At 33.7% G+C, this 14,815-nt stretch overlaps 1 protein-coding gene across 1 annotated transcript in view; it reads left to right on the top strand.

Annotated features, from left to right (window-relative positions):
• The window catches only part of LOC150108677 (nose resistant to fluoxetine protein 6-like), a 59,859-nt gene extending 49,613 nt beyond the window's left edge, over positions 1-10,246 (top strand). The window contains exons 13-15 of the mRNA XM_090390502.1: positions 2,080-2,266; positions 6,929-7,071; positions 9,938-10,246. Coding sequence (XP_090246628.1) covers positions 2,080-2,266; positions 6,929-7,071; positions 9,938-10,246 — 639 coding nt within the window. The remainder of the gene's footprint in view (positions 1-2,079; positions 2,267-6,928; positions 7,072-9,937) is intronic.
• Positions 10,247-14,815: the final 4,569 nt, after the last annotated feature.

Below are 14,815 nucleotides of genomic sequence, written 5' to 3'. Positions count from 1 at the left end.
AATAACTTAAAAAAAAAATCAGTCAAGTCTTTGAGCCTCCACATCGATAGCAATTCGAAGTGGAAGTCCTCCCATATCACATTTTTAACAAATAATTCGGGGTTCATAATTAACAGACTATACTATGTTAAAAATTTGTACCATTCTTAAGCTGCTTATACTATTCCTGGGTAAATTCCTCACTGCAATATGGTATCACCAGTTGGGGTGGAGATTATTATAACAATCTACTTCCATTGATACGAATACAAAACAAAATAATTAGAGCTAAAACCACTACTGGCTTCGCACATTTGACCAACGATATGTTTGTTATTCATAATATTTTGCCACTACTGAAATTATATCTCTATTGTTGTCTATTATATATAAGAATGAACGTTGCAGGTTTTTCGGTACATAATTTGAACTATGAATTAGGCTGCGACTGGAACATGCTGGTAGTACCCAAAACAAAAAAAAGAGAAATGTTTCATAAATCCTGTGAATTCCTAGCAACAAACAGCTACAATAAACTCCCAAATGAAATCAAATCAAATCTATAACCTCAGAATATGCATTCAAAAAAAGATTGAGAGACTACATCATGGGAATAAATCATGTTGACATTTATTTTAAAAACATATGGTATAAGTGATCACTATAACTTTAATATCATGTCCAATTATGATACTAATATATTAATAAGTATATCCAAGTGTTACATTAATATATTAACACGTATATCCAATTATGACGCTAATATATTAACAGGTATATCCCATGTTCTGTGAGCCCTCATAGATACAGTCACTGGACTTTGCAGTGACTGTATTGAGCTAAATTAATTCTGTAGTAAACAGTATGGCTACGGCCCTATAATAATAATAATAATAATAATAATAATAATAATAATAATAATAATAATAATAATAATAATAATAATAAAAATACGATTATTATTGTATAATAATTGTACATTGAATTGTGTAACTTGAATTGTATAATATAAATATTATGTAGACATGATGAGAATAATAATAAATTTTATCTTATCTATCTATATTATCTTGATTTAGTGGCCGCATGTGTACATAACCCACAGAAAAATGATCCTACAAATGAATATTAATGTTTTTCGTACACGTACAGGAATGAGAGTTGACATTCGAAACTGTCGGAGATAAACATTAGTTAATTTAATTTCTTTTTGTTCTGTGTACAATCCATGCATTATTTCGAGGTGCTTGTTTAACTTAGTTTTTGGTAAAGGTTTTGATTCTAATGGAAAAATTGGCATGTGATCCTTGACTGACCAATTTTATTTGTTAACCTGTTTTTTTTTTTTTTTTTTTTTTTTTTTTTTTACTAACATACAGTATCATCTACTCAGTATGAATCGGGTTCACAAAATTTATTAGGCAGCAAGGAGAGGCTGAGAAAGAACTGAGATGGGTGTTTTGAGTATAAAGGAGATTTGTAACGGTTGGCATTACCCACCGTCCAACCAACAGCCTGCGTGTTCGAATTACGCCGTATACATGGATGTTATACGAGCAACTTCAGTTGGGAGGCATATTTCATCTTCCAATGTAAGCTCATTATCCTGTTTATTGGAGACTTTAGGTGTCTTGAAATAAACCCCGTAAGTGTGGTCTCTAGCGCATGGTTCATCCATTTTCTATTGATCAGTATATCCTCGGTGTTAATTAGCTATGTGTTACAGATGTTATCCTGCCCTTAATAATAATACGAATCTGAGGTACTTACAGATCATTAAAGCTTATCACTTTCCATATCGGCTTTCATAATGATAATTTTAGAATAAGATTGTAAGGATGAAATATTCGTGTGTGTAAATTGAGTGTTTTCTCCTGCATGCCTGGAGATTAAAAAATCCAAATTTTCATGAGATATTCGTATTAGACTGGATCATTCAATTTCGATTGGAAAGCTCTGAAAAATATTTTTTCAAGTCCAAAATAGGTTTCGAACTATATATATATATATATATATATATATATATATATATATATATATATATATATATATATATATATATATATATATATATATATATACCTTATCTTAATTTTGTAGGTTTTCAAGCTGATTGGATGGATAACCGCAACAGCAACGAATCTGACCGTTCTGTACGGCATTTATGTTTGGAACAAAGGGAGAGATCCTACTATCTTGGAGTCTGTATTGTATGGATCAGTCAGCAGGACAGCGTGGGCATTAGGTGTTGCATGGCTTATATTAGCTTGCTGCAGCGGATATGGAGGTAAGTGAAAATGTCCTAACTAATTTAAGAAAAACGATATACGAGAAATTTAGAAATTTTTAAATATTCCATGCCTCCTTGTATATTTTATGAATTTCATTTCAACGTGTGAGAACTACCAACATTAGTCTAATTAGTAGGCATAATCATATTTGAAAGTTTATAAGACGAGTGAAATATATTTGCTAGAGATCTGTTTCATTGACAAAGAAATTTGTACCAAGTTGTGTTTTGAATTAAACTTTGGATGTCACCATTTACTCTTGGAATGGTATTGTTGACGAGGGCTTTAGCTGAAATTATAGTGATGTGCTAATTCGATAAGATAGTGGATGATGCCAAATGTTGTCAAGCTGTTCTAGCTGGATCAATAAAAACGGAGAAAATGAGCCAGTTGATGTTTTGGATGACTGCTAGGAAATTGTGTCACGAGGGATAGAAATGAGAGCAAGAGGACACTCGCAATAAAAAAAAAGCATATATATATATATATATATATATATATATATATGCTTTATATATATTTTTAGAGATACGATACCCATTTCATAAGAATACGAGCTTGTAACCTACAAACACATTCCATTATAGCTTCCGAGTGGACCAATGGACAAATAATAGTGCAGAGTGGAGTTCATAAGGATCAGGAACTTAACTTTTCACTATTACTTACATTTCATGCATTTCAAAAAAAATCGATAACACTTGGAATGTGTTGAGAACAGCAGATGCGAGGGGTTATCCTTATGTCTTGGTTGTGAACAATTTTCCTTAATAGGAAAGAAAATATCAACGTTTTGCAAAACTGAAGTTCACCTGAAGCCAGAGTTCAAGATTTTTTTTCTGATGCCATAGTATACTGCTGCGGTAAGTAGATATTGATATGGAAAGTGTTATGGTTTGTTGTTCAAGGCGAGCATGCAGTGCGTAGCCTGATACTTTTGAGATCGACTTGACCTTGAAAAGGTACTGTTGATGAACTTCTGATTTCTGCTTCACGATGTTGTTGAGTAGGTGACTGAGTTTGGAGTTTGTTTGACTAGTCCTCCAGCAGTTGTTGTTAGTTTGGATGATGAACTGAATAGATATTTGTTTCTAGTAGAAGGATTAGATTAACATGTGGAAGAAATGTTGCATAATAGTTGTATCTTCTAGCGTTAAGGCAAATGTAGAGGCGTTTATGGATTAAATGATTTGAAAAAATTAGAGTCGGTTCATTTGTATTGTGATTCCAGTTGGTCGATCAAGTAATACATGCATTTGTATCTGCTGATTTCTGCTCACTTGATTCACTGAATCAAGTGAGGCTGTATTAAGAACAGGAGTATTTTCTTTATTTGGCTACAGTTCTAAGTCTGCAAGCTGAGAGTTAGACTGTTGCGAGGAAAATTCTCTCTTTCCTGTTGTTAATGTACATTCTCGTATGTTGGATTTTATTTACAGTGACCCATCATTATGCTGGGAAATGTCGTTTCACGACGTGATTTTTCACATGATGTACTCTTATTGGTACAGGGATTATTATTATTTTTTTGTACAGGTTTATTCGTTTCGGGTGTGATGTCAACATTTTGTTTCAAGTTTTTCATGAGTAACGTTGCATTGAGCTACATGCCTTGTTTCTGATGACTATTTTCTGTGTTCGAATATATATTCTATGTCACTGGAAGCGTGGAGCGGTTCTTTCTGATGTAACCTTCTTGTTGCCAATAAAATCAGTGTTAGAAGACGGATGCAAAAAAGATGTATATGATACCTTTGACATCTGAATTGATGATCATCAAGTTGCTTAGTGCATCATTATTTGGGAGGTCCATGGAGCATTCGTGGTTAACCTCGGAAGATTCGCACGTACTTTGTAATGGCTGTTGACAGTGTGTGTGTTTTTCCGGTAACCAAGCCGTATTTAGTTGAGTCCTCTGTAAAATTGACAACATATCTCAGGGGAATTCGATGTCATTTTCGCAGCACTATCTGAGCCTCCGAGGTGTGACCGAAGCAAAACTGTACGGTTCTTGATAGGATGGAGATGCATAAGCAATATTGTTAACGGTTTAATCTGGGCAGTTGCTCTCAGATAATCTTCCAAAGAAGTATTTAATGAATGTTGTATTTTCTCAGGAAATGACGTTGTGGTGTGGTTGTTTGCGTAAGTGATATTTAATTGGCTGTTGACCAGGTGTCAGTATGTGAAAGCAGTGTTTTCGCTGCGATAATTCAACTTTTGCTACTATATTAACATAAATACTAAAAATTGCTGACCTGTTTACTTTCTGGAAGTTCTTTTGTATTTACCGGAGCAAATCAGTAGGGGAATTACTGACTTATTTCTTTATTGCAGTATTCTGTTGCCATGATCGATAATCCCATCTCCTAGTAGTCCAGGTTTTCAGCACGAGATACAAGGTGAAAGAGATGGCAATTGAAATAAGAACGGTTTAAAATTACTAGTAGCAGAGAGAGAGAGACTATTCTAACAAAGATTTCATTATACCTGTATATTCGAAAGTTTTATGAACTTATAGCTCTCACCCGAGTTATAATAAAACAGCAGGCACTTCATATGGATAACGTAAACAACCGGAGAGAGAGAGCATGAGTCTCGAGCCAATCTCACAAAATAACAGTCTGTGTAATATCACCCTGCATCATCATGTATATATAATTATGTAGTGTGTTTCTATAGATATCTGCATATCTGCTACAGGTATATTAATTATGTTTAGCTTTTGAGTGCATTGTGCCATCTGTATCATTTTAAATAAGATATTTTTCCATTCGTAAGAGAAGTATTGTAATAAACGAAGCTATTGAAAAACCAAACCTCTGAGGCACACGCATTTATTCACTTTCTGACGCAGAAAATTACGACTTATTTATTCGCACAACATACTAGGTTAATATTCATCTCAGGTCCTATCCACAAATGCCTTAAAACTAAGCACACTGTTATCTCAGGGTTGCAAGTCAAGGCTTCGATAATATAGATAGTAACCTTATATAATAACCAACCAAATTGGTTTAAATGCTTCAGTCATCGAATACGCAAAACTCAAAAATATCCTTTATCTAATTAACGCAAGATGAAACTATAGAGGAAACAACTATAAAAGATAAGGTTAATGTGTCGCTCTTAACAGAAACAACCGTTTTATGGAGATGGACTTATTGAATTTGTACTATGCATGTGTTTCAGGAAATGGATTGTCACTTTATATGTGAATTATTTCTTTATAACTCGGAAGAGATCTACTAGATTTGTTTTATTTTTATTTGTCTTTAAAATTAAAAAAAATGAATGTTTTTGTATATATATATGTATATATATATATATATATATATATATACATATATATATGTATATATATATATATATATATATATATACATATATATATGTATATATATATATATATATATATATATATATATATATATATATATATATATATATATATATATATATACATATACAGGGTGTTCGGGATAAATTTGACATATTTATAATTAATTATATTTTTCCGTAAGTTACCTGTATTAACACACACTTCTCTTCATTTAAAAGTTTGGACCCTTCTTCATTCATATACAAGATGTCAGAAAGGATGGATAGCTGGAACCCACCTGAATCATGGAAGAGAATAACTTGTATCATGATGATTCGTGCCCGCCATCAAAATAAGGATATTACGACTGCTGCCCAATGCTCCCTGAATACAGTAAAAACAATCAGGCATGAACTAGAGACTTGCAATGGTGACTACGAGGATGTAGCAAGAAGAAAGATCCCTAGCAGACGATCTGATTGCGTTCGTACAGCAGAATTCCTCGCAAATCTGCAGGAACAGGTGTTGAAGAACCCTGGCATTGGAATTCGGGCTTTGTTCGTGGAGTTGCTAACTGTAGTCAAGCCCTGGATAACAAGGGTAGCCAATGGTAGGCCGTATGTATGGCAGCAGGATTCGGCCCCTTGCCACACCTCTGGAAAAAGTCAAAAATGGTTGTCTGAAAATTTCTACGACTTCACCAGTCCAAATGTTTGGCCTCCAAACTCCCCAGACCTTAACCCCATGGATTATTTTGTATGGGGCGCAGTTGAAAAAGACACCAATCGCACTTCCAGTAATACAAACGCCCAGTTAATGGATAAAATTAAAACAGTTTTTGCGGCCCTTCCCAGGGAGACTGTAGCATCAGCTTGTTCGAGGTTCCGAAGCAGAATTGAAGCTGTGATCGATGCTAATGGTGGTTATTTTGAGTAAATCTTGTTGATAGTATTGTAATTAACTCTGCCTGTAATGTTTTTTTGTCAATTCATTAAATTTAATAGATACAAAGAAGATTTTCTTTTTCCTTACGAAACTGTCAAATTTATCCCGAACACCCTGTATATATATATATATATATATATATATATATTTTTTTTTTTTTTTCTATATGTATATATATATATATATAATAAAGAGAAAAATAAAACAAAGCGAGGTATCGTTTAAATAGAGGGTGGATTTTATCGTTCAGGACTTCAATAACTAAGGTTTTTTTTTTTTGTATAAAACAATGAAAATAATATATCGCCTAAAGGCATTTTATTTGTTTACATTCAGGGCAATATATTTAAAATTAAATATTTATTTAAAACATTTTTACATATTTCTGCAGGTTGGGCGAATGCCATACTTTCCTGGAAAGCATTCATTCCCCTGAGTAGACTGTCGTACATCGCCTTTCTTATACATCCCATGATACAAGTAGTATTAATAGGCTGTGTTACAGAACAAATTCGTCCCAGGCATCATTTTGCTGTAAGTTAGCATTATTATGAATCAATAAAATATTACTAAAATTAGTCCTTTTTTACGAAATATTAAAAACAGATGCACTGCTGTCCTAATTAAAGCCATCCATCAGATCGCAGCAAAATGAAGGCAACTACTCAGTATGCTGGCCTGTGAAAGAGATAAGCAGTTAGCTCGGAAGTCATCTTTAGCGTGGATCACGGTGGATAAAGTTCATTTTTCAGTGACGAAAATTAATGGTGGTCATATATATATATATATATATATGGTTGATGTATCGCTAAAGTTAGTACTCCTGCAAAACTGAAGATTATTATCTGTTTCTATTTTCTTTGATAAAATTTGTGTGTAATTAATTATTGTAATTAGTGTAGATTTGCTCGTTTTTATACTATTTATTGTTTTCGTGACATGTTTTAATGAGATATTGCAATATTAAATAGAGCTGTAAAATAGCTCCAAAAACGCACAAGAAACGAAACGCTGACATGAACACCGAAGTCAAGAACAAGAAAGCTTGCCTCACTAATCAGGATAATGAACATGATTTAATCTCCAAAATGGCAAGGTTAAAGCAGATTATTAGACAAATGAGGTGGGAATTATGGAAAGTTGAGTGGAATTTAAAGGAACATAGGGAGGATAAGAAAATTAAGCAGCAAGACGGGAAAGAACAACACAACTAAACATAACGAAAATCAGTTAGGTAATGTATGACTAATGATATTATTTGAAATGGCGATTATATCATAAAACATACCATTGGTGAATAGGTTACAACATCCAGTTTTTCCGGCGCAAAAATTAAAAATGTACCATTTGAAAAACAGAAAAGAAAAGCAATCGTAATTCTAGTAGGGACGAGCGACTTAACAAGCGATAAGTTCAGTATGAGAGAAGATATGAAAGGGTTGTTGGAAGATGAAGAGAGACAGTAAAGAGTTAGAAAGTGAAAAAAAATAAATATATTACCTTGATATGATATAAATAAATTGAGAAGAGCGGGCTGTGATACGAAACGCAAAGATTATAATACTGAGACCTAACACAGAGAGTCAGAGAAACTAAATTATGATGGAAGGAATAGTGCAAATCTGTGTGTAAGGGAGATAATGTTAAGTAACTATATTAATTATGAAATGAGCATTGTGAGGAAAATGATTGTGAGGAGAGAACGATTTTGTGTTCGTTTGTTTCGGACTTATGAAGCACGTGCAAGTACGTTTATATAAATTAGACGCTAGATTTGTTGCCTTCGTCACTACTTGGTCACTACTCAGAAAAGAATAGAAAACAACGTGCTTGGTGTGACACTGAAAGACAGAATAATTTTCCATTTGATTAGATCGATAACGGATGTAGAGAACATCAGTTACATCATGCATTCAAAATGAAGATGGGCCGGACATATATTTCGAGATAAAACAACGCAAGATGGCCTAAATTATTTACAGAATGGAGACCTATGGATGGCGGTAGACAAAGGGAAAACCAAGGAACAATGTGTAAGATGAAATTGTTTAGATTGTAAGAATGTGATGGATGAGAAAAGCTGAAAATATAATGTAATGAAGAAAATGTGGTGAGTCCTTCGTCCACTGCTGGACGAAGGACTAGCTAAGTTGAAGAAGAAGTGTTTCCTAACCTGGACACCGCCGCGCTTTGGGATTTCGCGTGACCAGTTTGGAAATCAGTGGCCTTTGCAAAAGGCCACTAAATGGCTAGGACACACACAGTTAAGTAGTCTATATCTAACTACTTAATAAATGAAACTGCAAGGCAGATAAGCATTTACTGAGAGTCTAAGGGCACCGTGAACCGAGAAAGTTTGGGAACCTCTGGAAGTTTGCCTGTTTGTAGCTTCCGGGAAGGAAAAGCTTCCTTTTAGGATATCCTCTCCAAATGAGTACAATAATTTATTTAATTTTTGAGCATCTGCGCGCAGATGTAAGAACTATGAATGTGCTTTTTTCCACTGCTCATGATGATACAGTTATCAAGAACGCAACAAAGAGCTGAGTTAGTTTTCCAAAGTGAAAGCACTTTTCAGAACGTCTGTTTTATATAGTTATCTTATTTCGACATTTATCTGTACCATAACCTCATAAATATATAAATGATTTTTTGGGAAAAAGCGGATTGGATTTTACAACTTAGATCTATTAGCACGCTCGCAGAAAAATGCATTTTGAATTTTGAAAAGTGGTGCTAAACTTATTTTTGGTGGTAACCTGTTAACTATGACGAAGATTGCAAAGCCGCTTTATAAATCATTTTGTAAAAGGTCGTGATATATAGGTGGTGAACAAGTGGAAAGGATAGCACTTGCATACTCCGCCCCAATCAACTCTAGTTTTGTAATTAAGTTCAATAGCTTCATTCATCTACGGTCAAATATTTCTTCTGATTTAACCACCTTACCAGATGACATTAAAGATCAAATATGCATCCTCAAAAGCTTCGTATCCATCATAAATTTTAATGTAATATCAATGATAATACAATTTTAATATCTACTTCCATGGAAATGTGGGCGTATATATACGTCCTGGCCGGTAGCGTGGAGGAAGAAAAATCAAACAAAATTAAAACCAATTTAATTTTAATTTGAAAGGTTGTAACGCTAATTCACGTCCTTTATAGTCTTTATAACTTGCACTGAAAGTTTCAAATTAAGCTAATATGTACACAAAAAAAATTAAAACACAGTCATCCGATTATAAATGAATACAACTTCCCACTTTTTTCTAATGGAAATATGCATTTTAAATATTAAAGGAAGCCATCTTATTGAATGAATCATGTTTTTAGTATGTACGCAGAAATATAGTTTTCGTCCTTTAATTAATCTATCTTGCTCTTTGTGTTATAGGTGTGGATCTTTTTCGGTAACTTAATGGTGACGTATGGAGTTTCCTACTGCATCTCTTTACTCGTCGAATCACCAATGCTCGCCTTAGAAAAAAAATATTTTAGAATTGGAAAGGAAAGAGCAGATAAGAAAAACGATAACTTATCAGAAATTAATACGGACATCGGTGGGAAGATGCAAATCACAGTGGACGAAATGCGAGAAAAAGAATTAAAAATCTCCGAGTGTATTATGCTTTCAAATAATTGCGAAGAAGAGAAACATTTAGCTAATGGAATAGATAACGAATGTTTCATCTCTCGAATGTGACACGCACAAACTAACAGAGAGAGAGAGAGAGAGAGAAAGAGAGAGAGAGAGAGAGAGAGAGAGAGAGAGAGAGAGAGAGAGAGAGAGAGAGAGAGAGAGAGAGAGAGAGAGAGAGTCTAATTTAAAATTTTGTATCACACTGTGTAATATTTCTTTGCGAATATCGTTTTTAAGTATTAAAACGTTTCTTCTGCTTTAATATATATTTCATTATATAAGGGAAACGATACACACACCATCATAAATGCATAAACTATGTCAAAGATAAAATATGGCATTAATTGTTACCATGCTTTCACATGTGGATAATCATACTTCAAGCATTCATTTGTCGTCTTTCTCATAATCACCTGATAACTTTCAGAGAAATTTATAAGGATAGCACTTGCATACTCCGCCTCAATCAACTCTAGTTTTGTAATTAAGTTCAGTAACTTCTTTTTGAGTTGATTTCGAAATGGTAATAGGACTGTTTTATTTACGGTCAACTATTTCATTTACAGGATTTACAGGATTTACAGGAAGGAAAATCAAACAAAAGAAACTATTGCAACATCCGCCACCTTCGAAAACCCTTTATAAAAGTCCCTTACGTCCTAGACTGGATTCGAACCACGTATTCCGACATGTAAACTAAAGAGGGTCTTTCTACTAGTTGTGTTATGATTCTGCCTAAGCAAGTGTAGCGAATAACGTTCTTTATTTCACGACTTCTTAAGTATTCTGTATTGATGTACTGATCATTGTAGCCAGTCTATCTAAAATTTAGTTGGAAAACCATAAATAATTTTGCACAAAACTAAACTTCTTGGAGGATGAGGGCTAATGATAGAAAAGAAATTTCACCACTTCTGTGCATCATGATAATATCAAATTTTAGATTTATCAAAGGTCTGAAAATATTTAATGTCATTTGTGATATCACGTATTTTGCAACCTTGAAAACAGAGTTAACCGTCATACTTCTTAAGACCCTGATATAATCAGATCAGATGACATGTCAGATATGCATTTTTTTATGGGATGAAAAACTCGAATTTCCAGGAAGAAATTCAAGTTTTCAATCATTTTTTCAAAACACTTCCACTACGGCTATGAGACCCGATAAATATCCGTCTCGTGACAGAAGGCATTAAAGCTTACGACTTTCCAAGCAAAGAGTGAAAACCGAATAAGTTACGTCGGCTCGTAGGTTTCTAATTATTTATTTTTAAAAATAATTAAATGCATATACCTGAACATCATGCAGTCGTAATTTTGTTAGGTTGAATTTTGGATTTCACCTATGAATTCATCTGATCCTGAAAACATTTTCGTGCATATTATTGTTGATATTCTCTGCAAATGTAAATTTATTAAATATTCCCTTGCTGTGCTAATCAGTTCGAGTCACTGACTTTTTTTTTCCCTTCCTAAATTTAAAATTGAAAACAAGCGATTTTCGGATGTTGGGAGTGCTTATTAAAAACAATAATAACAACAAAGCAAGTTTCTTGAATATAATTTTAATCAAACTAAAATTTTAATTTTGTTTGTTTTCACATAATAAATAGAACTGTTTTATTTCTTGCCACGTTATATCTATCATCAGTTGTTTCAGTCATTTGAAAGGGATCTCCTTTGGTTTTGTAAAGTTAATAAAAATATCACTTAGTGTACTTATTAGTTTCCTTATTTTTTTCACAACACTAAGTACTTTATGCTTTAAATTCCCAATTTATTGAACTTTCTTTCACATGCACAGACGCGCTCGCGAGTGAAGAAGAGCAAGTTTTAATGATAACTTACAGTCACTCATTCACTTTGCTGGTGTAATTTAAGACATCTCAAAGACAAACCGGACGACTTTATATTACATGCAGCTCACAAGTCAATTAGGCCTGTTCACTGGCCATTGCTAAATTGCTAACATATCAACAAAAGTCGAATATTTTTAAAATGTTTGTTTTCGACGCATCATATCAAAAACGTTAAGAAGACATCTCCCCACTTTTTAACAATAAAAATCCGTACTGATTATTATTATTAATAGGATAATGGATGAAATTATGATAAAACATCGGAATGAACGTAGAAAGACTCAAATGATCAGAACTTTATTCAGAAAACATCCTTAACATCCAAATATTATTTGTTCACCTCCTACTGTTGATAATATCATTCCCTGTGAGAATGAAACGTACAGTATAATAATAAAGATCAATAAGCCTTTGGCTCTTCATATAATTAATAATATATAAAGTTTATTTTGTGCGAAAAAAGATGTAATTTGTAGTTAACGTTACAAAAAGATATGTATTAACGGTTATTACGTCTTACTGTTAACATAACAAGGTGTTGTCGAAATGCATTTTAAACCTTGAATGCACGATTTTCTCCACTCATTTTCGAATTAATTCTGAAATATACATTCTTTTTTATGTGTCTTCATTTTTCCTTCCACCAGGGAGTAACGGTAGTAACTCCTGAAACACACCAGTAACCACAAAGTTACTTCAAAAAAAAAAAAATCAGCTAACCCTTTTTTATTCCCGTATATAGGGAGTAGGAGATTATATCTTTTGGAGACTGAATGGGCAGTTCGATCTCCACTGGTACCCAATCAGAGATAGCTGGCCCAAGGCTATCACTAATGAAGCGGCACGCAGTGAAGAGAGACGGCCCAACAAGTGCCGTCATCTCGTGGTCCCTAACCCAACACTAGTATTTAATGTCTGAAATAATGTGGATTTCTCCGGTAGATTTTCTTGGGACGAAAAACCCGATTTTCCTAGAGAAAAAACCTGCTTGCCTGTGCCAGAGATCGACTAACGGGTCGAAAAACGGCTTAGAAAAATTTCTTCTAGTCGCCGACTAGATTCGAAACCAAGAAGTCTTCCTTAGTGCGGTCAAGCGCCGTGGTATGCAAACGCCACATCCACTGAGCTACACAGGCGATGTGCTTCGGATAATTTTTAGGATTGATCAGATGTATTTTGTCTCTCTGTTTGCAGAAATAAATAAATAATACTGATTTGGGTGGATAATGATTAATGAAAGTGTAATGACTAATGGCGAGTTTTTCATTTGGATCATTTTAATAGCAAAATTACATAATACAGAGGTATGTGTACAATCCATAATGCCAATAATAGTTCCAGGTTGTGCTTGTTAAGATAATGAACGATGACGTCATTACACAAGAATGCAATTACGAAATGAATTTTTTTATGATTGCTACAACAATTTCTTGACTCGAATTTGACATATGTTTAGACAGAATTTTCCAATGTCTACAGTTTGCATTGTTAATTAAATAAAAAAAAAATTGCCGGGACCAGGATTCATAGGTTATTGCAGTCACAACACAATGTCCTAACCACTAGAACATTTTTTTTCTAAGCAGTAGACTATCACAGCTCATGAGAAATACTCCAATCATTGTACTCGGTAACCAGATTCCTGTTCTGAATGTACGAATTTACTTTGATAAAGTTACTTGAAAACTGTTATTTAAGAAGAATTTCCTTTAAAAGAAAAATTAGAAGAAAGAGAACTAATTATACATATATTAATAATAAATGATAACTGCGATGCTCAAAGACCTTAAAGATCCACAACCTACTAAGTATTTTTGGTATTCATTACCATAATTTTAAGATAAGGTGGTTAGTCTTACACCAAATATATTTTATGTAAATTGGATTGTTCTCCTGGCTAGTTTGCCTGTTGCGGATGAAAACCGTTTCGTGAAGAGAAACCAAATGCCTAAAATAATAGATATCATATATTCTTTTAGTATATTCTACATTAAATATTGTTGAAGTGAAACGTCTACCTCAATCATTAAATAAAAGTTCAGTAATATTTCCAGTTTTTGAAATATTTTTAGCGCTTGCAATAATTAATATCGAAGTTTCTGGAGTAAGATGTAGCTAAGACTGAATGAAAATGATTTATTAAATATTTATTTACAAGCCAAGTTTTCCTCATCTCACGCTATTGTTATCAAAGGCACTTTAACGATACAAGATACTCTGAACGAAGAATGAAATAATATCGAGGACAACATCAGTTCGTGCATGAAGATCGACAGTGGCGGCCTAGGTAGTATTGTGTTGTCTTGTGTGATTTAATGGTCACGGATGACACAAAAGAGTGCCAAAATGTGTTCAAGATTACACCATCAATTCTATTGCATTTAAGATATTTTTTCTAGCCCTTGTAATAATTTTGGCTTTCTTCCACCTGATGAAAATGGGCTTCATTCAAGGCTGCTTTTTGCTGATCCCGAAGTAATTTTCACGCTCTTTGTTCCTGACCAAGGTGGCCAATTGTGTCTCTGTCCGAAATAGTGGGTTCCGAATTTACAGGGGACGCTATTGACATCTGTCAAGGATAGAAGGACCTAGAGGTCTTTGAATCTGACTTAGGAAGGTGGAAACTAACATTGTTCAGAAGTCTGCAGAGTGATCTGATTGTTGGAGCGAGCTAACTTTATCTGTTGTGCGTTTTGACGTTTGGACAGAATATGGTGTATGTAGAGACTGGTTAGGGATATATATATAACCACAAACATTCTAAAACCAC

Source organism: Typopeltis vanoorti, chromosome 3, assembly GCF_054136105.1.
Source record: "Typopeltis vanoorti isolate ZY-2024b chromosome 3, IOZ_Tvanoo_1.0, whole genome shotgun sequence".
In the NCBI taxonomy this organism is placed as follows: Eukaryota; Metazoa; Arthropoda; class Arachnida; order Uropygi; family Thelyphonidae; genus Typopeltis; species Typopeltis vanoorti.
This window is presented reverse-complemented; position numbering and strand designations above follow the sequence as displayed.